This window comes from Lucilia cuprina, chromosome 4, assembly GCF_022045245.1.
Source record: "Lucilia cuprina isolate Lc7/37 chromosome 4, ASM2204524v1, whole genome shotgun sequence".
In the NCBI taxonomy this organism is placed as follows: Eukaryota; Metazoa; Arthropoda; class Insecta; order Diptera; family Calliphoridae; genus Lucilia; species Lucilia cuprina.
Genome location: NC_060952.1, coordinates 1838080 through 1863785, shown reverse-complemented (window position 1 = coordinate 1863785; position 25706 = coordinate 1838080). Strand labels below are relative to the sequence as shown.

General features: G+C 27.8%; 1 protein-coding gene across 2 annotated transcripts in view; it reads right to left on the bottom strand.

Moving 5' to 3' along the window:
- The window catches only part of LOC111690479, a 150217-nt gene that overhangs the window by 9381 nt on the left and 115130 nt on the right, over positions 1-25706 (bottom strand). For both annotated transcript variants that reach the window (XM_023452957.2, XM_046950100.1), the window contains 4 exons: positions 15248-15621; positions 11687-12728; positions 9027-9167; positions 6681-6805 (listed from right to left, as the gene is read on the bottom strand). In XM_023452957.2, coding sequence (XP_023308725.2) covers positions 6681-6805; positions 9027-9167; positions 11687-12728; positions 15248-15621 — 1682 coding nt within the window. The remainder of the gene's footprint in view (positions 1-6680; positions 6806-9026; positions 9168-11686; positions 12729-15247; positions 15622-25706) is intronic.

The following is a 25706-nucleotide window of genomic DNA, read 5'->3' as shown; positions in this document are numbered from 1 at the left end:
AGGATTTATCCAAAATGACCGTTGAGTCTTAAACGTCACAATTAACATATAATCTTACTTTAATTAAATTTCGCAACCAAGGTTTTTATAACACTACATCCCTCCTACAAGATTTGAAATAAAATTTAACATATTACTAAAACTTGTTCTGTATGATCGATTATACTTTCTTACGAGTCTTACTTTTTTATAATCAGATAAAAAATATATATTTCTAAAGCATATATAGAATACGAACTCATTTTGTAACTCCATAATCTCCATATTCAAATTACTTTTGTGTTATTACCCAGCAAAAACTTGCAAATATGCGATTTGGCAAATTTTTTCATTACCATGTTAAATTAATAATATATGTATAATGCTATTTTGAAAGTAAATTCTAGCATTTTGGAAATGAAAGTTTCTGTTGCTTACCTCAGGGTTTTAAATGATCTAATTCATAATTTACTTACATAATGGAAAGTATTGAACTGGTTTTTAATGTTTGTGTAAAATACATCTTACTTTTTATACCCTACACCACTATAGTGGGGAGGGTATTATACGTTTGTGCTGATGTTTGTAATATACAAAAATATTGGTCCAATACCAACCTTAAAGTATACCGATCGATTCAGAATCATTTTTTGAGTCGATTAAGACATGTCCGTCCGTCTGTCCGGCTGGCTGGCTGTCCATGTAAATCTTGTGCGCAAGGTACAGGCCGCAATTTTCAAGATAATTTGATTTTGAAATTTGGACCAAACATGTTTTTTGGCACAAGGACGAAGCCTATTGAAAATGGTTGAAATCGGTCCATTATTTCACCTAGCCCCCATTCAACCGTACCTCCCGATTTGAACTTTTTATGCTATAATTACGTCAAATATTCTGCTATCTCTCTAAAAATTGGCACAAATAAGTTTTATATAAGTATAAATGATACTGCAGATTTATCGTAAGGATCGGCCTATATTTGACGCTAGCCCCCATACAAACCCCCCTTCAAAAAATCACTTAAACGTCTAAAATTGACTTGTAACCATTTGTATCGCAACGAAACTCAACAAAACTAACTGTTATTTAGAAATATATCCTTTTCCCAAATTTACCGAGGATCGGCCCATATTTGACCTATATAGAGCCTTATTTAGAAATTTTAGTTTTTATCAATAAATGGCTTAAATATTTTGGAATTATGGTAATATTCAACATAAAAGTTTCTTTACAAAAAATAAAAATTTTATAAAAAGTAAAAATTTTAAAAATATACCATATGTATATATAGTATATAAAAATATACTATATATACATATGGTCGGCCATGCCCGACTATACTTTCCTACTTGTTTAATATAAAGTTCAAATTTGTGTCATTTGTATCTTATGTAGAAATTTTCAATTGTAAAAGTATTCAAAAATTGTAAAATTACTTTTTCTTGAATAATAAACTTTGACATTAATCAATTTCATTATTTTTTTTTATCTCATCAAATGCCACATCTGATATATTCTCACAATTATGTAAATATCCACAAAGCAAACAAAATTTTGAATTAGCTTCCAGCAAATGAGCAATTTTGTTAATGGCCCAATTAGCAAAACTATTACAGTTAGAATTTTATAATTTTTCGTCTTAGAAACAAAAAATATTCAAATTTATTATCCAAGCCCTTAAGGATACTTTATTTCCATTAGTTTTCTAAAGAATTGTTAGATGAATTTTTGTTTATACTTAATTGGTATTATTTGTTGAGAATTATATTTTTCTAATTCAATAAGTAGACGTTGTCTTTTTCTATTTAATATCCATACACTAGTAAATTTAATATTATTTTCATGTAAATTGCAATTTATTAAATTAAGCCTTTAAAGACAATTTTTTTTTCTGTTAGCTACCATTTCAATCGTAGAGTGTTAATTGCAACTAAAAATACTATAAGAATTATCTGCTTTTTATGTTAAAATTTAATTTAAAATGATTTAGCTGAATATCATAAATATTACTTTTTTTTAAATTAAATTTGTATATTTTTTAAGCGGTTCATAGGTGTAATTAACCATGAAATTTAACCGATAATATTTTATTGTAAATATGGCAAGAATACTTTTAAACAAAAAATCGCTGAACAAACCACAAAAACAGTAAGCAAATATTTGTTTGTTTACATTGCACACATACTTTAGCGACAACTCGATTAAGTGTGTTCGAACAGTCATTTCTATAAGTAATGATACACATATTTTTTTTTTATAAGAAGAAATTAAATTCAAGCTACTATATACTAAAATTCAATGGATATTTTATAATTTTTAAGACTAGCCATTAGATTAGTATATAAACTTACCACTAGTATATTGATTAATATTAATCCTAATATAATGACTTGTCAATCCAGCTCAAGCGTTTGGGGTGAAATGTTGTTTTTTTAACTTATTTTATTTTTTTTATATTTTGTATAGAAAAGTGTTCGCCCAATACAATATTGGTTTAATATTGTGGAATATAAATATTTAAAATTTCATTTGCGTTCTATTTTGTATAAAAGTTGCAGTATTTTTGCAATACACTGTGCAATGTACAAGATAACAAAAATGCATTGTCATACATATGTATGTATATATGTATGTGTGATAATCTTTAAACCATTAATATTATGTAGATGTCGTTGTAAACAATAAAAAATTACTAAAACTTTCACACATTTTAAATAACAAAAAAATTAAACTAAATTTTACCGGAATATACACATTACTTTCTACATACTGATACACACATGACTTTTCATATTATAGAGAAATGAAAATGTTGTATCCAAGAAGTGTCTACATCCCCTGTATGATGATATAATTGTATTGTTTTTATAGGACATTGGATGTGCATAATGGTCAACTGTTCAATATTGGCCTGTTTTATAACACTCTTATGCACACATATAGATTTACATAAATTCTTTATGTGTTTATGTGTTTGTGTGATGTCTGTGCCATTGAATTGGAAAATTATATTGAAACGTTTGTTGACAAAACTCTAGTTTACACAAACATTTGCGTTTTCATTAAAAGTGAAAACTAGGTTGGTTACCTGACTGTCCGTCAACCCAACAGACATCCAGGCTGAAAAACAGACAGTCGCATGACCAGACATGTTGCCTGCCACTTTACCAGCCTTTCAACCTGATGTCCTGGCAACCTGACAGTCAATGTACATATTTGTAAGTTATAAATTGATGCTTCAAATGTTTGCTATACATTCCATTCTATATACATTCGTTCATTCATACATACACATAGTAGTGTGTGCAATTGTGAAAGTGTGTTTAAATGCATGAATAAATGTTTTTGGATTTATCGTGAGGGAAAAAATTTCGTATGTATATAAATGTTGAATGTGAAATGAAGTCAAGGGTGACTCGAATAAACATACGCTATCAATGGACTATAAATACAAATGAAATAAGAAGAGCAGCAGCAGCAACAACAACAAAAACTGCAACATTTAAAGGTAAATATGTTTGTATGTATGACAAATTTTTGTAACTAGTTGTTTTTCATTAAAACCAACACATTTTTTGTTGTTCTTATTTTATTTTTTCTACTTGTTTGGTACCTAAGGGAAATTAACTATTGTTAACAATAAAAACAAAACAAGTTTTTGTTGTTGTTTGTAACACATAGTTACAAGAGCACTTGTATGCCTTGAGTTTTATGTTGGTTTTAAAAAAAATTTAAACGACAACTTACACACATATATTAACAACAACATCATCAATATGACCACCCAAACGTATGAGTATTATTGCTTCAATTATTATTTTAAATTCAATTAAATATTACGTATACGCCACATACATATTATTCTCTTGTAAGCGGAATAATGAACAAACGCATGAATTAATGACAAAATAAAAATGTTCACATGCAATTTTAAATTAATTGGATATCAAGTCAGCAGTTGTGCTGTTATAGTTTTACATTTTTTTATTTTCATATGTAAATATTAATAATACTCGTTACATGTTTATAACAATGTGCATACATATGTATGTTTGTTAATTTATGTAAATTTTATTTCGCATGAATGTGTGAAATGTATATTGTTTTTAAAATATATTTTTCCCGGACATACATTACAGCTTAATTCTGCAGTATTTGGGTTTAATTTGTGATTTTTACCAAATAAGATCAACTAAGTAATTAATGCTTTTGTGTTTTGTTTAAAATCATTCTAACAATTATAAAAAAATAAATAAAAATCAGTTATTTACTCGATATTTCGAAAAGGAGTTAATTAAAGATTGAGCTTCATACAATTTAATAGAGCTTTTGATGATAATTATATGGGTTCAACTGTTTCTTAATAAAAAGCTACATGTTTACTGATTTTATAAATTTTGATTCCCTATAATTCAACTTCAAACCTACAAAAACTGCTTCCATATACAATAATATTATTTTAAAACTAAACAAATTATTTTTTTCTTAGTAAAGAACTATTTCAGTTATATGTCATTATAATAATAATGGGGAAAAAATATTAAAAATATAATAACAGCACAACAAATAAACATAAAGTCAACACAATATGAAAATGTAATTAAACTCAATAAGAGCTGAACAGAACAAAGATTGTATGAGAGATTATTTGTTTGTTATGTAAATTTACATAAATACATCATCACCAGTAGTTTTGTGTAAATCTAAATGTATCCCTTTAAAACGGTATTTATCTTTTGTCACCTAAATTCATCCAACTATACCAATAAAATCAAACACAATATACAATGTACAAACTCTGTACATCCATAAAAATATTATAATCAAACTCTAAGATGTATTTTTAAATTTAGATGAAAAAGGCTATAAAACAACTCTGGTACTCTGAACTGCAGGAATATATATTGTATGTGTTTACTCGATAGTGCGTATGTGTGTGGGAGAAAGATAGGCAAAGAGTAGTAGTTGTGATAAGTATAAAGGGAGCAATAACAAATATTAATATTAAAGATACTGATGACATGTATATGTATTTGTTATCTACATCTCTGTATTCATACATGCACACATATAAAATTACGTAAATATAGTTATAGTTATAAAATGCAATTTACACTCAAATAAACACATACGTACATATGTATACAGTATCATAAAGATCAATTTTATATAAAGGTTATAGACCTACATACATACATTCATTTTAAATACTAATGTAAACCTTGTTTGTTTATTAAATACTTATACAAACACATAGAAAAAAATTAAAATAATAACAATAATTATAATAAAACTAAAAATCCAATAAAAAATCTCTTTAAACTATAAAAACTACTTTATGTATAAACTTATCAATCTTTATTTATGCAGAGAAAAGTTTTTAATTATTAAAGTCTTTTTATATTTATTTTGTAAATGTAATTGTTGTAGGTATTGCTTTATTTTCAATACAAACAGAAACTGATGCATTGAAAATTTTATTTGTTGTTAGTTGTTGTTTATTAATATTTTACTTTTTTAAACTAATTTGTATAGTAAAATACTACAATAGTTCAACTAAGATAATATTATTGTAAATTTGCATTTAAAATAACAATATTAAATATTAAATATTTATGCTTCAGAGAAGATGCAATCAATCTACTTTCAATGAAACATTTGTAAATTCAATTAACATTCGTAATAATGCAATATATAAATTTCGCACACTCTATTTCTCTTAATATTACTAAAACTTATATATTTAATTTAATTTAACACAACGAATTTAAGTAAATTTTAACCATTAACCAACAAAAAAAGTTAAATACACATAAAATAATATTATTCTTTTAAAATTTTTAAGACTGCCCCTCCAAACCTTTGGCTCAGTTTTTGTCGAAATGTGATTATGTGAAACACGATAATAAATGTAAAATTGTATATTTGAACAATTCGTTAAATGAACAAAAACAACAGCCCACCGCAACTTTCGCCCACAAAAAAAGAAGCAAAAACTTTATTCAGACAGTCTGAATAAAAACCCTCTTACAATTTTATAGTACTTTTGCAGAAATAAAAGTTTTGTTCTGTTTTTTGTTTTTTCAGTGAAAATTTAACATTTTTTTGCTGAAGCCGAAATGGCTGAATGTAAAATTTTTGCATTTTTGGTATTTTCGTTGTTGGTTTGGTTGGCTGAATAGTTGCATTCAACAGAGTCAACCAATTTATATGCGGACACAGGAAATGAACAAAATGAAGATATTGTTCGAATGTATTTCATTGTCAGGCTGCACTAGAGAAGGAGATGCAAAAGGAGAAATTTGGTTGTCCGTAATGAATTTTCAAGATCACAACAAAAGTTGTAATTGTTTTTATTTCGTTTGATTCACATCATTTTTTCTGTTTTTATATTTAAACAATAAACAGAAAACATAAAATATAACAAGAGTATTTTATGTCCAATCAGTTTATTTGCAGTTTACAGTACAATTCCACATTTAACCAGCAGGATGGCGTATGAGTGTCAATAATTCATTTACAAAAGCGTGAATACGTATGAGTAATGTGTAATTTAATATTTATAATCTACAACTGTTAAAAAGAAAAATGTGAACTTTTTCAAGTTTTTAATTAGTACACATTGTTGAAGAACATATTTTAAGTATTTTTAAGTAAAGTAAATATTTAATTTTTACATTAGTTTTAATTACAAAACTTACCCCATTCTTTTCACAAACACCGCCAGCATTTTTCAAATCACCCGTCCATGCTAAGCCTAAAGTACCCATTTCAAAATCTCTATAGGTGAACATATAAGCCAAACAAAAAGCATCGTAATCCTCCTCTGTAAATGAGAAATGAAAGAGAAAATAAGAAGAATTTATTGTAATTTTAATGGTTTTAGAATGTATTTGACTAGAAAACGAAAATGTGTTTTATTTATGTGTACATGGGTGCTAATTGTGCATAATTTCATGAACTAAAAAATGCAGTTTTTATATAACATCTATACCTTTTAAAGTGTTTTAAAGAATAAGTTCGAATTTTATTTATAAAAAAAAAACTTGACCAAATATAAATTAAGGAAATCTTATTTGTTCTATCCTTTTAAATGTTGTATTTCTTTTATTCATGTCATGTTTTTAAAACATCTGTCCACTTTAAAATATCTTTAGGTACATTTAAAGATATGTTTAATATGTGAAAAACAAACAGTTCTTTTCAGTCATTTTCAATTATTTTGTCCGAGATTTACATATATAATGTTTATGGTTTTCTTGTCACTTTTTCAGCTGCAGTAGCTTTGCATTTTCTTTTTATGTGCTGCATATTTTTTCCAATAAGGATTAAAGCTTAATTGTATTTCAGTGAAAATGTTTTTTTTTTAATTTAAAACACTGTTGTATTGAATACATTTCGATAAATTTAATTAAAAATTTTAAGAAAAATTAAAAGCAAATATAAACGTGTATTTATTTGTCATTTAAGCTGTCTTATTTTCATAAAAGATTTCTGGGATTTTTTTAATGAAATGAAAATATAAGTAAATTGAAGTGATTTTTCTTTTGAGAAGAATTCATATAGAATTTCAGACAGTGAGTTATTGTAGGTCATTAATATTACAGGGAAAATTATTTAAAAGTTAATATTTCTGCTAAAAGAATAAGCCATTTTGTGCACATATTTTGATTTTATCTAATTGCAGTTTTTTTAGAGAAACATCTTGAGTGCCTTTTCTGGTAGACTCTAGTTTTTAAATAGTTATATTTTATTTAGACTACAGTTTTTTCATACATATATTACAAAAATTTTACTTTTTGCATTTAGTTCCCTAAAAATATTTATTGAATTTTCAAGAATTTTTCTTGAATTTCGTTCTATTGAAAATTGTATTGCCAATGTATTATGCTAAGGATTCAAATACATTTCGTTACAATCATTCTGTTGTTGTGGTAATATTTCACAATGTGTAATTGATTTTGCCAAGAATTTTCTTTATGTTCGACTATGTAAACAATTTTACTTTTTACAAAAAAGAACACACACTTATTCTCATAAAATCTCAGTTAAAATTTGTACGTGCTGTAGTAAAGAAAACATGAAAGTGATATAACAAATACAATACATACATATGTATGTATGTACATTAGGGTGGCCCCAAAATTAAAATTGTTGATATTATCCGTCGAAAATTAAAATTTAGTTCTTTCTAAAATTTACGTTCGAAAAATTTTTGTCTAGACATCGTTATATGAAGACCTACATATAGGTATATCTGAAAGTATAAAACATTTTTTTCAGATTTATTCAATAAAAAAGATATGGAATTTTGGTCCCATATGAAAAGTCCTTGAGAAACGCTTTAAATTACATATCAAACATTAGAGTGGCGTCTAAAAGCTGAGAATAAATAAATTATAAATAAATAAGAATAAATAGTAGGATAGTAGAGGTTTATCCGAATCAGCTATATCTGTCGGCGGTCCATATGTATGTAAGAGAAAACCTTGTAAATTTTCTTACTTTATTGATAAACTAGTGACAATTTTCCTGCAAATTATACGTTAACCTCTGCTCATGTATTAATATTTTAAATATACTATATCTAACAATAGCTTTTTTATAAAATAAATGTAAATCAGATAAAAACTAGGCTAAAAATAAATATTCAGTAAAAAATTTGTTTTTATAAATAAATTCATTATTTTTTCAAACAGGTTTCGTGATTAAACTATAAACAATTTAATGCTTATTTTTCTTGTCTATTAAATAATTTCCAATAAAAGTGATGCCACAAACGTAAAAAAAATCAACCACAAGGTCAACACACAAATAAAATCTATAAATTATTTTATGCAAATATTAAATTGTAATTAATAAAAGTAAAATATAGAAAAATATACAAAAACTTAATTGGTTTTTGATAAACATAAAAACAACATCCTGATAAATGAGTAAATATTGGAAGAAGAAAAAAACAGTGTAAATGTAATTGAAATACGTGAAATTGTAAATGTAAAAATTCTATTAACTTATTGACCGAATACTTAATATGTTGAACTTACCTGAAAATAATTCTAAAAATTTTTCAACACCATAATTACCAGGAAAACGGTAAGAAGGATCTTTTACTGCGTTCATGTTGTGGACTTTAATACGCTTAATCATAAATGTAATATTGTCCGCTTTGCCATCATTGTTAAAATCTGCGAAATGTAAAAGAAAGAATTCATATGAAAAATATAGTGAGATGAAAGTTAAAAAAAATAACAAAAAATCAATATAGAGTATTTTTTAAATAAAAATAAATCTGTTTTTATGTCAGAGAGATTAAATGTATATTTTTTCATGACGTTGTTTTTTATTCCGAGTATTTATTGTCCACAATAATACACACTAACATTCACACAGATAAATAAAAATTCATAAAGATGCGTGCATGAACAAGAAATGCTACAACATCCCTGCAGTTCACGAAGGCAGTTTTATACATATATTTAATTCACTGTTTAGAAATAAAAACAATGGATTTGAGAAATATATTCTCTTTAGTAATCGATTAATAAATTATGAATAGAAGCAGAAGATCAGAGATCAGAAGCTAAAGGATATGGCGGAATTATTTTTGTTTTCTTGGGTATAGTAAGTTTGTCATTCCATTTGTAATATAGTTAATATAGTCGATAAGGTCTTATGTCTGTCTGTATATCTGTATGTTTGTTGTTATCAATTTGTCAAATCTTTCACAATTCTAGCAGACAAGTTTTTGAGAAGTTTGCTGAATTGCTCCATAAATATCGGTGAAATGAGTAATAATCAGGATTCGTTAAAACTGTATGAATGTGCTTTACATGAACACAGTGTTTTTTCCAAACACTGGGTGAGCTTCTATGCGAATCACCACCGCCATTGTGCTTCTTACACGCCGGTGGCAATTTCCGGTCCAGTATACGTTAACTTTGCTACCCATTTATCCAACATTCATAAGAGAAACACTTACGACAGACTCACTCTATGCATACGGGCGGGTGAAATCATGCTAAATCATTCCAAGGACTTACCGAGGAGTGAATGACATCACCAGTTTATAGACCCGGCAGAATCAAGTTACTGGTAGCACCTCTTTTCCCGGGATTGCAATAACACAATAATGGAGACATTCATCAAGGTGAAATGACATCGGGGGACGGCAGAACTTTTTACTTATTTCTTTGTCGCTGGAGTGAAATTAATGACAACATGAAATACTTAATGTGCCAGTCCACCACTCGCAATGACATGTTAAATTCATCAGTAAATGACATTGGTATTTTGTTGTAGTGACAGTTCTTAAAGGCAGGTGGTATCGTCGTTGTCGAACCAGTTCGTTATATTACAGGGTAGTATGGTTTTTGGAAAAAAATTATATTCAAATATAATTGATTTATTTGTTTAAGTTTTTGGGAGTTAAAGTTTTTGTATTGTTTACATGTAAAAATTGTACTGATTGCTTTTATTTATTAAAAAAATCTAAAAAATAAAATATTTTGAATATTAACTACCTTTTTTATAAACATTTATCAATGGTTTATAATATAAATTTTCAGACAAAACTTGTTCTATAAAGCTTATGTTTATGAATAAGACCCTAATTGTATATCCCCGATTAAATTTTTTTAAAAAAAAATTTATTGTATATTGTATATATTTTGGAATTGTTGTAAAATATGGTTTTGATTTGCTTTTTTTGCGCAACTTTTTATAGCTTTTTGTTATAATTGTATTTATTCCTTACACTATTATAGTTATAAGAGAATATTATGAATTTGCATAATCAATGCATTAAAATTAAATTAAATATTATAATTTTTCTTAAAAAGTCTAGGCAAAGTTTTATGTACGATTTTCCTATGCAAAGTCCCCCAGAAAGAATATAACTTACTTTTAAACATTAGTATTATAATAAACTTCACATAAATAACATTTGTATAAAAATTTATAAATCGTTTCACCAAATTGTTGTAATATCGGTTTAGGGCATCATGTGATCGGCCATGATCGACTAAACTTTCTTACTTGGTTTCTTTTTTGAACAGAAATACTTGCTATTGCATGTTGTATGTATACAGAATAATGTTTTTATGTATGAGCATTCACAGGTACAGATACATACATAGATTCTCTTGTATGCCTTAGACTGACTACCTTTGGATGCAATATCCTTATATGAAACAAATTTATAATCTTTGTAAATAAAAAGCCAAGTTTGTCAAGTTTAGGTATATTAGCATTTGAAAACACAAGTTTCGAGAGCTATTCTATTACTCATATGTGTGTATGAATGTACTTGCATGAACTGAAAACATTTGTATATGTTCGTAAAAATTGAGTTTGTATTATTTTGTTGTTTACTCTGAATATTCAGAATAAATATTTTCCTTGGAGGTCGGATGTTCTGTTTGTTTTTATTTTTCTATATCTAGAATAAATATCAAAAATAGCAAAACAAATGAAATATTTTTATTTGGTTTAAACTTTGGTTTAAGCTCAGCTAAGGTTGATATATTTTTTATGTGGTTTTGTGTGAAATTGCATGCAGACAAAGTTGAAATGGAAATAGAAATAAAAATCTAAATATAAATATAAATAAATACTAAATTGTAAGATATAAAAACAGTTTGCTATTCATATACAACAAGTCGTTTCTATTTTATTGCTAAAATAATCATTTATTTAATCCTCTCACCTGTGTTCTTATATATGGCATTGGCTCGTTGGACATGTCTTGTTATTGCCTCTATGCTCGCCTCATCCGAGCCCATTTTCTGAAAAAACGTATGATCCGCCTGCAAATACAGCATGCAGGTTATTTTGCGATCATACATAGATTTGCCGGAATTCGTTGAATCACTTTGACCAAAATCACCATTGCCTCTATTGCTTAGCAGGTTGGTCATAAGCATGCTGTTAAAATTTGGATTATGTGGATTGGGTGCCATCATGATGTCAGGATTATAGTTGTTGACAATGATGTTGGGCTTTTTGGTGGCACCATTTTTGGTAATAATTTCAACATGGGTCTTGTGAATGGGACGATCGTTACCCATGAAGATTGTGGTCCAATTGTTGTTGAAGAAATTGCTGCCATCGCTGAAATCATCAACACGATCATAGGAGGAGGCTGATTTGTTGCTAGTGTCGGTATTCTGGTTGTTATTGTTGTTGTAGGTACTAACAATGATATTTTTGTGTTTTGTATAAGTTTTTCTTATGTTATTGTTGTAGGAATTGTTAATGTTGTCTGCATTGTAGTTGTTATTGTTATTATTGTTGTTGTTGTTGTTATTATTATTTGGATTATAATTACTAACAATGATATTACGGTTGCGGTTGTACTTGGTAAACGATGATGATGAGGACGATGATGAGGCTGAATTAGGCTGTGCAGTTGATGTTGTAACTGTATTATAATTTTGTTGTTGCTGTCCAGCATTTCGCCACGTTATCACAGATGCTTGCTGTTGCGTTTTACGCAATTGTTCTTCCTTATTGTTTGTATTTGTGTTTGTATATCTATTATTATTGTTATAATTATTTTTGTTATTATTATTAAAGTTACTCGTAGTTTCGGTTGAGGTGGTTTTGTCTAAAGGACTAAATGTTTTCTCATCATACTTTGAATGCGGATTATCCGCATTATGAAAAATACTGTAGTCATCATTGTAGGGTACATCTAAATCCAACGGTAGCGGTGGATCCTTCTTATGACCATCACCAGATGAAGCCAGCTGTAAAGAAATGGAAACGTAACCGTCATAATAAATGAATGAACATAAACGAATGAATGAATTAAAACAAATGCATTGTAAAATGTAAATGAAGGTGCATAAGGAGATTGAAAAAAGTGAATAAAGTTTAAAATGAAATGAATTTGTCATCAACTTTATTACAATTTTTTAATATAAAATAAAGAGAAGAGTTTATTTTTCCGTTTGCCCGAGAAAATCTACTTCTTGCTTGTGTATGTATGTGTGTGGTTTTTTTTTCGTTTTATTTTATGGCTGCTGCTCTTGTTTCCATTATATAATTCTTTTTTTTCTTTGAAGTGGTTTGCCGGGTTTAATGGTTGAGGAGACTTTGGTGCCGTAAGTACTCTCAACAAAAACATAAATGACATTTTAATTGGATTTATTTGGCCAAAAGAAAAATTATCCTTCTGCAATTTTCATTTATACTCGTAGATATACAACTACAACGAAATGCATGAACTGAGTCATTTATTCATTCATTTTCAAGTCTTTCAACGTATGTTTTTTGTGTGTTGTTTTTTTTAAATATGTACTCATTCTTACTTTCAACAAAAATATATTTTCATTTCTTTATTATCACATGATGTGGTTGTTGCACATTTTATATACAATTTAGAAATTATAAACAATTGCAAAATTGTAGCAAGGTAGAGGACGAAGAGATATTACTTAAAGGATCTTATGTTACCGATTATTGGATCTAGTGTGTCCTTTTCACATACGTTTGTATGTTAAAGTGGTTGTATATGGGAAAAACTATCATTGCCTTAGGCTGGTTTGGTCCAGCTCCACTTGGTGGCCGTTATGGTCTATAGTGATTATTACATTAAGAGTTAAAAATATAAATGTTTTAAAACTTATTTATATACTTAAATAAGTCTTTTTCTAAAATAATCTTATGTACACGCCTAGTGGAGACCAATACTTTTATAAACTAAACCTTCACGTATTTATGTCGTTTAACATTTCTTTTTATAAAAAATGTACTGTTATAGGCATACTTTAAACGTGCTTAATTTTTGATTTATTTAACTTTTATTTAACTTTAAATTTGCTTCAAAATTAAATAAACGTCAATCGCATTTTATGTATTTTTCACATAGAAATTATGTAATTTTTCCTTTTGCTATCTTTACAAACGTTTTTCGATAAATTCAATTTTAAAATTCGAATCTATTGATTTTATTTTCACCACTTCAAATATGTAAACGAGCTCAACTGTGTGTATGTGTGTGTCTGCGAATGAGTACTGGTATAGAAGTATATGTAAATTGCTCTCATCAAACAGCTCTAATACTGAATTTTTTCACTCTCCCATAGAAAAAAACATTTAAAAAAGAAAGAAGTGAAAAATGCTTGACTCTATTATGCAAATTTTTGTAAATTAACTGTCAATCAAAATAAAATGTGTATAAAGACCAGCAGCTAAAAATGAAACAAGAAGAAGAAAAAATCATACATTAAGAATAGAACACAATAAAAACCGAAAGGAGGTAGAGCGAGTAGCGGAAAAGGATATGTGGGGTAGAAATTAAACACACATACATACATGTGTATACCCAGCATTGGTTTAACGCACATTTAAAATTGACAAATAGCACCGTTCAATGACGTATAATGACACTATACTTTTTGCTGTTCTTAACTTGTAGTTACAAGGGTAGGAGTGTAGGAGGTGGTAATGGTGGAGGTAACATGTACAATATCTTAAATGACAGTCATGGGGTCGTTGTTGCTGTTTTTTTTGTTGTTGTCATTGTTATATTACGACAATAATGGTAAGCAATAATAATGTAAAATAAACACGCTCTCTATAATAAAGTAATCACACGCTCAACTTAAAAAGGTGAAACACAAAAATACTCGTACACAACCACAAATTTAAATACAGGAACACACACATACACCAAACAATTTTACACATACTCACAATCCATATACATGCCCTGAAATATCCCAACAAAATTAGAAGCAGACGTACAATTTCATTTATTGGTACATTTGATTTTTTGCAACAAATACTTAACAAGTCCCGTGTAATCTACTGTAGGGTATGTTGTGATTGTTGTTTTTGTAAGATGATTAGTACCACTAAATATTAAAACGAGTTACGAATGTAACAATCTCAAATAAAATATGTCAGTTTTAACCCCAAACTATTATGAAATTTAATATTCGTTGCCTTTACTGAATAGTTTTTTAAGTGTTGCTGGGATATTGCAAAAATCAAGGTTCAGGGCACTTACGTAGAAAAAAATCGTGAACAGTGCTTGTACAGAAATTTTTCTTTTAAAGTGACAAAATGAAAAAAAGATGAGAAAAAAGTGGCGATAAATTAAACAAGTGAAAAGAGAAGCGTAGAGAAATTGTGTTATTGTCCTGATAGTGACAGTAATTGGTAAAATGCCAGTGAAATAAGTATAAGAGAGATATACAGAGAAGTACGTTCAATATTTTTAAAATTTATTAAAATTGAAATGTTATTTTTTAAAGTTTACCTCTTCTGGCAGCCATCTTTTCGAGCGTTTTTTATATAATTTTACTTCGTCTGGTGTCAGAGGTTCATCTTTATACCCTCGAAATTCTTCACCATTAGACTTTCTTCTTTTCAGTTCGTCCAGTAGCATGCTGCGTCTAAGACGTTCACTGGCACAATGTTCGGCCGATGATGTTTTGGTGGGTTCCTCAACTGCTGGTTTACGCATGTCCACATCACTTAATTTATAAATAATGGTGTGTACACCGGTCTCGTTCAACTGCTGGGAATATCTGTGTGAAGGTTCAATGTAGAAATTTTCTGTAGGTGTTTCTATGGTACCATCTAACAGATTGTCCTTGGTTAGTATTGCATGTACGTGCGAGTTTTCATCATCTGAAATAAATTGGATACATATGTATGTGATTAAATTTGTTTTTTCAACTTAAACTTATATCATTTATTGCCTTTAAATATAATTTTATATAATAATACAAATTAAAACCATTTACACTTTAATGAAAAGTAAACAATGTCGTTTTCTTCTCCGAAGTACTTAATTTTCATTCCTTTACGGTTTAATGTTGTTTGACAGAATCGGAAAAAAAACAATCCCCAATTTTTATTATGGCCAACACAAAACAAACAATCCAAATTGATTTACAAAAGAATGAACAGAAGAAAAAACAAACACTGACCTCTACTCCCATTCCATATTCTCAGCCACTTTTCATTTTTTCATTCTTGCCACAAAAATACAAATTGATGCCACAATGCCAAATGAATGTGCAAACAAGTAGGAAAGTATAGTCGGGCATGGCCGACCATATGATACCCTACACCATGAGTATATTTTTACAATTTTTACTTTTATAAAATTTTTATTTTTTGTAAAAAAACTTTTATGTTGAATATTACCATAATTCCAAAATATTTAAGCCATTTATTGATAAAAAAAACTAAAATTTCTAAATGAGGCTTTATATAGGTCAAATATGGGCCGATCCTCGGTAAATTTGGGAAAAGGATATATTTCTAAATAACAGTTAGTTTTGTTGAGTTTCGTTGCGATACAAATTATCTTGAAAATTTCATCAAATTATCTTGAAAATTGCGGCCTGTAGCTTGCGCAAAAGGTTTACATGGACAGCCAGCCAGCCAGCCGGACAGACGGACGGACGGACGGACATGTCTTAATCGACTCAAAAAATGATTCTGAATCGATCGGTATACTTTAAGGTGGGTATTGGACCAATATTTTTGTATGTTACAAACATCAGCACAAACGTATAATACCCTCCCCACTATAGTGGTGTAGGGTATAAAAACAGTAAATAAAATGAAGAGATGGAAAATAGAGAAGAGAAATACTTATGGCCAGAAGAAATAGTACTTTTTAAATTAGAAAGTATTTAATTTGATAGATTTTACATTTTTATCCTTGTTTTCACAAAATTAAACTAAATTAAAATTCATTAACATTTTTTTATTAATAAATTAAAACTGTACAGAATTTTCCATTTCTTGTGTAAATAGAGTATCTTTATTCTTCTATTACTGCCTGCTTCAGTTTATTGTTCTTTTATACCAACTGTAATATTTGTATAACAGAAATGAAACGGATTGAAAAGTTTTGCTTTCTTTTAATAGTGAATGCGGTAAAACAAAAAAATAAATTGTCAATACCAAATAATACAAACCTATAAAAGAAACAACAGCAACAACAAAATAAAATTCCTTAAAATAATTCTGAGAAAAATGTTTAACATTGTTGTATAAAAAAATATTTAAAATGAATGGCAACAAGAAAAGGATGCTTCTTGAGAGTTTCTGCAACCCAATAAAGAAAACGAAAAGAAATTAAAGAAAAAACTATTCACACTGTACAATAAGAGGAAACCCAAAAGGGGAAAGAAATTGGCACTGCTAAAATAGTACAGTATAAAAAAGGAATACAAAAGTTTATGCATTAAATCAATTTGGCATACAACAATAAAAATCCCCACAAAAAACAAATATAAATTCTCATAGATTTTCTTTGATTTTTTATGGGGATTTTCTTAACATTTTTACTTTTTTGTTTCACATTTTTTTGTTATGTTGTTGCTTCATTGTTTTGTTGATTGTAAACATTTTCTGGCTGGTGTTACTGCGAAATCCCCAAAAGTAAAAAAGAAAATAAATAAATTCTTTAAGGATTCAAAACCCACACGGAAACACCAACTACTGCTGCAACTTAAGTCTTTTGAACACACATTTTTAACCTCCGTTTGGCGGTTTTTTGTCTTTTATAAATAAATATTGCCTCAACAGCAACAAAATGAAAAAATGCTGAAGAAAAAACTTATTATCGAGAACATGACTTTATATTTATTTCTTTTACAGTTCTTTTTTCCAATATTCTCGTTAATAATTTTTTTATTTTGTTTCTTAAATCGATAACAAGAATTTATGGTTTATATACAAGACATACCACACATACATGACTGAGAATCCGTAGACAGCACAATATTGAAGTGCACTAAAATTCAATGCATTTTTATAGTTTTTTTGGTCGTCTTCACTTTTGTTCCATTTAATATCTTGCTATCTACTTACTAAATGTTGTACTTATAGTTATATATTATAATGCTATACAAATTCATACATACAGTGTTATATATTAGTATTCGAACATTATTGAAGAAACTGCAATATCATGTGTTATTACGAGTTTTTTTTAAGGAAATTCTTAAGTTTAGTGTTTGTTGGGAAGTTCCCTCTTTAATTAAAATTAATGCTTAATCGTTCAGTTTATACTTCACTACATTTTCATTAGCATTTTCACTTATTTTTTTTAATTATACTAATATTGGATTCAAGAACTTCCACGTTTGCTTACAAATATAAATTTAAAAACTACTTACTATTTTGCTTACAAAGAAGTTGTTTGGTATGCATTTTTGATTTTTTATATTAAAGAGCCAGCCAAAGGTTTTCACATACAAATTTTATTTTGATTTATTTTTTATAAAACAAATCAACTTAAAATAAGCAAAAAATGCCAAAGCCTAAAATATAGTATGTCCGGTTAAGAGAAAGTCATTAATGAAGTACTTTAAAGTAATGCAGACGGCAAGTAGTTTAAATAAATCAGCTGGAACTTTCAGAGGTACCCAGCAAAAACTTTTATTGCAAAGTAATAAGTTAAAAAAACATTTCATTAGCATTTTAACTAATATTTTAACACGGTGAAGACATTGGAGGCAAGTACTTAACACTTTTAATTACAAATAACTACATAAATAAGTACTTACAAGTAAGAAGTTAAAATGTTGATTTATATTATGCACAAAACATTTTTACACAGCACATGAAACTGTTCTCTGTCCTTCTTACAACACCATAGAAAACCTATTTTCTACATATTTTAAAGTAACACAGGCGGTTTGTAGAAGTGGTTATTAAGTGCAAATCTGTACCGAATTTTTGCTTTGTAGTTAAACCTTGTTATCTGATAAGTGTTCTAAAAAACTTTAAACTAAATTTCACAATACGACTTTTGTTGCAGACTGTAGCAATGTTGTACTGCTGTTGTTATTAAAACTAAAGTTTAACGTCTTGTTTTTTTTTTTTTTAATATACATTAAGTATCGTGTTGAAAATACTCATTTAAAAGTAAAATGGGAGGGTATTGAAGTAAAACTTTTTAGTATCAAATAACACGTTAACCATTGATAAAATACCACAAATCATTTTATAGCAAACTAAAGCTAAATTTTATTTCACTTCTTATTACTTTTAAATTCAAAAGAACAAGGGTGTTGGTTGCAGCAGGTGGTGATGAAGGCGACTAGGATGAAAATACATTGATACTTATTGTAAAATAGTGGAAAGAAGTACAAAAGAAACTAAATATGTTTTATGATTTTAATCTGTGTATAAAATGTTTTTCACAATTTATTATTTCATATTTATTCAAAGTATAAAAAAATTTTTGCCCACATAAAAGGAAAAAAATAACAATAAATATGTTCTATGGATTGGACAAGAAGGTTAAGATTCGTTTAGTTTAAGGAATTGTTGAACTAAGATTTTTCAAGCAGCTACAAATGTTACATGATTTATAGTTTAAGTTTGATTTCAATAAAAACAAAGCTGAAGAGGGTTTCTGGCTTTTTGACCTCAAAACCAAAGAATAAAAATTGTAATTGTTATTTTTATATTTTTAAAATATTTTCTTAATAAATAAGTTGATTGCAAGTGTATCTAATAATAATATGTTAATAATATGTTAAAATTTAGTAAAACATCTATAGTTATATAATTTTTCTGAGTGTAGTATAACAATTTGTCATATTATTAAGTGAACAATCTAAGTATGTTTTCTGTTGTTTCCTTTTAATAGGTCAGTTAGATAAAAGTGGTTAAACAATTTCTTAATTAAATACTTGCTTCCTTGAATAATTATCATTTAGGTATCTATTGGAATATTTTTTTACCACATTTGTATTAACTACTAAGGAAGTTAATGAAACATCATTCAAATTCAAATCTTGTCATTTGTTACACATTTGTAAACTTTATTCCCAATATAGTACTTCCGTCAGCCATTCAATTTTTCAAGTCAATTTTGCTACTTTTTCATACGCCGTTCTCTTTCATTTCTCTGCTTTAGTCTTTATTGCTTAATTATGTGCTTAATTAATATTCTTAAGTGATACAAAATCTAATTGTTCACAAATTCTTTTCTCACACAATATGAAAAGCAAAGAGTTGGAGAAAGCAAAAAAAAAACATCATGGAAAAACTTTATAACTTTGTTCTTAATGAGTACAAATGTGTATGCGTGTGAGTATGCGTGTCTATATGATTGTACGTGTACGCTTCTTTTTTGTTACAGACATTCTTCTAAACAACCACAGGAATCTTTATATTTCTGTACTTCATTTTATTCGTCATGAACAAATGGAGAAATATAGGCAAAACTACAATCGTGTGAATCGTACAAACACACACGCATTTACTCATAGATACATTACAAAAAACCTAAGATAAAAGTTCATATTAACAGTATACTTACATACGCATACGACTATTTACAGTGAGTGTCAAAGCAAAAGGACTTTTTAATGCATCTTAAATAATAATACGTTGATTACCGAACTAATACTGGCTCCAAGTTGTAAATTATAAAATATTTGAAAACTAATTCATCTACAAGCATACATATGTCTAATTTTTGTTCCATACTGTGTACATAATAGCTACTGCTAGAAGCATGTTTGTTTTAAAATTTTTCTTTTTTTGTTCTTTTACGCCACAGAGAGATACAAAAAATTAGATTTCATATATACACACACAATAATATTAACCCAGTATATTCTTTTACACACACCAAAACATCTTCTAAAAGTAAAAAAGCGAGTAATTTTTGTGTAGAGTATATGAAAAAAAGTATGTGTTGGTTTGTTACTTTGGTTTAGTTTGGTTGCGTTAGAAAAAAATTATTTGAAGGAAAAAAATCCACAGAAAAAATGCTAAATAAATAAAATGCCAAGAATTCTTTGCAGAGCTTTAATGTTATAAAAAGGAAAAATAAAGCAGTGTTGCTTGTGTTTTTATTCAGCTAAAGTTTTAGTTAAATAAAACGTTTAAACGGTTACTTAAATACAAAAAATATATAAGCATATATACACTTCTATACGCATACACTCTCATGTGTGTTTACCCATTGATGTAAGAGCAAAATAATCGTTAGATATGTATGTATGCATATGTGTGTATGTACCAAATCATAATATCCTATACACATACATATGTATGTTAATATGAAAATGTATGTGTATATATAAAGCAAATATTACATTCATATAAACTTTATTAACTTGACTAAGTTTAAAGACACATTTGCTCTATGTATTTGTATATAAATACATTAGTATCGCCCTAATGAGAATTTACCATGAAGAATCATTTATGAAACTTGTACTTGGACATCTGAATCCAATGATAAGGAACTTTTTAAGATTTTTCTTAAATTAGTACAAAATTCTTAATAAAATTAAAAAAATAGTTTTCCACAAAAATGTCTTGCTCTCTTGAAGAATTTTTTACGCAATACTCAAAAGACTTTTCATTGTAAGTTGACTTTGTTTTTCTCAAGCTATTGGCATAATATTTAGAAAAATCGTATACTATAATATAGTTTAGCGTAATATCGTTTCATATATGATGAGCTGTCCTAATGAAATAATATATGTAGATTTGCATATATTCACAAACACACACAGACAAAAAGTGCAATACAGCAAAAGCGCACCAACAATATTAACGGTTTCCCAGGTAATTTTAATATGGGGATTTTTATTTCATTTTTATAAAGATGAATGATTTTATTTGTTAGTTCTTTTTTCTCTTTATTACAGTTGTTAAAATAACAAAATATTTATATGTTTCTGTGTATGAGTTTTTACACGCTTTCATATAATATTTACAAATACATATAGAAAAGTATAGAAAATCCCATGTGTGTTAACTGAAAAATAAAATGGAAATTAAGTACATTCACATTTACATCTACCCTAGGCATTAGGGGGTCCCGTAGACCTCAGGGCTCAGAGTTCTCTACGATTTAGTTTAGTGATTAAAATTCTTGATATAAAACAAAAATTTTGATTTTTTTGAAATTATTCTCAAAAATTTCCTTAATTTTGAATAATTTTAAAAATATTAAAAACAAATTGTACTGAGGTCAGGATTTTCATTTCTTTATTTTGAACGTGCTCATTACATAAATATGCATCGATTGAAATGTATTTCTAAATGAGAATCTTATAAGGGCTATTGTTTGGGACACTCTATTGTACATAAGTATTTAAAAATATTTGAATTTATTATTAGATATTCTACGTGCCCTTTAGAATGAAGTCTCAGTAATAGAAAGCACGTTATATATTGATAGGCAGCGTTGTATATACCCTTCTATTAAAGAGTTAAAAATTCGTAATTTTCTTCATACTTTAGCTCTATCAAAAGACCTGATTTTGTAGTTTCGAATTTTGATCAATTCGGCGTTAAAAAATTAAGCTTTATTATAATTGAACAAAACAATTGATCGTTGATGAGATCATGTTATACTTCGGATATTGTGTGACTATTACAACGACAAACTGATCTTGTTCCTCCCTCTTTAAATTGTACCTGTTTCCCAGTGGTTGCAAGTAAACATTAAGATATGCGTATACATGATGTGGAATCCATTAGAAACCTATATATCTTATTCAGCAAAATACCACCATAGTTTTTTTTTGGTTGGTAATTTATTAATATTCGATAATGGCTCAAATTTGTATTATTATTTTAAAGGCATAATTCATAGTAACGCTCTTCTAATACAAATTCAAATATATAGAATATAACTAAATCGCAATTTTTTTTTATTAAGTTGCGAAAAAGAAGATGTTTAAGCAAATATCCTTAAAACAAAATTTATGTTTTACGTGTAAATAAAAAAAGCTAATTAATTATCTACATACTAAATATGCATTTGTAAGTATGAAACCATAATCCCTAATGAGAAAACTTTAATTCACTATATGTGAATTATTATTAAATAATACAATAAGACAATAGTTTAGTTAAATGTTGAGAATTGTTTTAATAAGATTCATCTAGATTTAATTAAATAATTAAACACTTATGAGGTTAATTTAAGAACTTAATAAAGCACATTTGAGTTCTTATTGGTTTAATTTACTTAATAGATGTACGTACGATACATACACATGTATGTAAGTGCAAATAAGTGCTGAAGTATAAATATGAGTAATTTTTATAAATCACGTTTTAAGGCTTCACATATGTTTGTGCAAAAAATAGTTGTACATACAGTAGAAACAGTATTTCTTAACAGTTTTGTAAAAATTGCTTTTCTCCTATATATATTAACTTATTTGCTAGTCTAGGTATGTTGTTTTCGCGTTTTGTTTTTAATTTAGTAGAACTATTTAATTAACTCCTTATTAGCAAGCTATTGTGGTGGCTTTAATTTCTAAGTAAGAGTAGTAGTGCTTGCCTAAAAAACAGATATTTTTATCAGTTTTCCAAAAAAAAAAAAAAAAAAAAATACTCCCATATAAAACTCTATTCATTACCTTTAATAGATTTTTACTGACTGTATTTAGTGCTCTTTAAATAAAAGAAGGAACTAGTGAGATAAATATACATAAAACAAACTTATATGACCTAAAGCACTGATATTAACAATAACAAAAATTACATATAAAAAGAATTCAAAACAATGGCAACAACAAATAGATGCAAACAGAGAGAGAAAGTAAAAAATAACAAAAAATTTCATGTATAAAAGGAGAAAAAGTATGAATGTATAGTCGGGCGTAGCCGACCATATGATACCCTAAACCAGTCAGTATGTATGTTAAAAATGGGGATTATTTAGAAAAATAAAGCATTTGGTTTGTTTTTTTAACTTTATTTTGGAATATTTTTACTTTTTTTTGTCAAAAAATTGATTTTTTACAAGAGGGCTCAAAGGGGAATAGGGCAAAATATGGCCTTATCCTTAAAAATGTTGGTAGGGGGAGTTAAGTCTCCTTCAATATTATTTATGTAGAATTTAAAAGTGTTATTAGTGTTTGTAAGTGAATGTTGACCTTTAAGTCATTTTCTGAAGGGGAGTTTGTATGGGGGCTAGGGTCAAATGAAGCCCGATCATTACAAAAATCGGTAGTGTCATTTAAAGTTCTATAAAACTAAGTTTTGTCGACTTTTGTTGACATAATAGATCATTAAAATTAATTATAAGTCCAAAGGCCCTATTTGGGGGGACCGATTTTTCAATAGGCTTCGTCCTTAAGCCAAAAGAAGAGTGTGTGCCAAATTTCATTCAATTATCTTGAAAATTGCGGCCTGTACCTTGCGCACAAGGTTTACATGGACAGCCAGACGGACGAACGGACTGACGGACATAGCTTAATCGACACAGAAAATGATTCTAAGCCGATTGGTATACTTTAAGGTGGGTATAGGACGAATATATTTGTATGTTACAAACATCAACACAAACCAAATATACCCTCCACAATAAAGTGGTGTAGGGTATAAAAATTGAAGTAAATATTATAATGTTACAATTCTTATCTTCTTGTTGTTGTCATTGTTGTTTGTTGCTCGCATGTCCTTTATAACTGTGTTAGTAGTTTCTATTGTAAAAAGGAATATTTATGTACAATACACAAATGTATGTTTGCATAACTTTATACATACAAACATACACGAATAAAAACAAATGAAAATATTTACTCATACTCAAAAGATCATATAATTTCAGTGTATTTTATTGTTGTTCTTGTACGAGTACAAATAGAGAAACAAATAAGGAAAAAGTTGTGTAACTAAAATAATCAACACGCATTTTCGTAATTTACTTACAAGTCTACAGAATGAAATTTAAATCACTTGTGAAAGTAAAAAAACTGAAAAAAGGACTTTCACAAAAAACAACACATGGTTGCTTTTCTTTTAGTTGACCAAAGGGCTGTAATATAGTGCATTGAAAGTGGGTAAGAGGGAAAGTGAGTGCATTAGAAAAGTTATATAACATTTGTGTGAATATATACTGTTATATAAGTAAATATAAATACTTGAATGTATGGGTGATTATAATACTGAAAACTGACACATGTATGCTTACATAAACAGAACATATTTATACTTACAAACATACATACATTTGTTAATGCCCTACTCATACAAATAAACAAACAAAAATTTTATGTGTACATTTCCTAAACTCAGTCATAAATCTGTTTTTACTTTAATGACTACCGACAAGTCCCTGGTACCACATGATGCAATTTTTGTTTCTCTCAATTTTTATTTTTCTTCTGATGAAATTTTTTTGTGAAAATTGTTTCACATACGGATGGACTCATTGCTGTAGTGTTGTTTGTATGTTAAATTTAACCAAAATACAATTACATGCTTAGAATTGTTTAAACTTTATTACACACATTCATACAGAATGCAAAAGGGTCAAGAAACTCGCATGTCATTTTGAAAATTAAAAGCATTTCAAGAAAAAATGACAAGTGGTTAAAGTAATTTAAATGGACATACATCTTTAAATTTTTAACAAGAAATTGTGCAATGTTAATGGAAATTTTAATGCTTTATGAATTTTAAATATGAGAAAACTCTTAATAATTTCAATTTCTTTGGAAATTTCTAAGTAACCTTAAATTTTTGTCATATGACATTTTCGCGTTAAAAATGCGTCTTAGCGGTTAGTGTAAATTTAGGAGATATTGAACCACTTTGTGGAAATAGCACGAGACTAATCTAGTCACCAGTCGACTAGAATATAGACTAAAAGTCTTGACTATAGTCTAGTCTATAGTCTAGTCTATAGTCTAGTCTATAGTCTAGTCTATAGTCTAGTCTATAGTCTAGTCTATAGTCTAGTCTATAGTCTAGTCTAT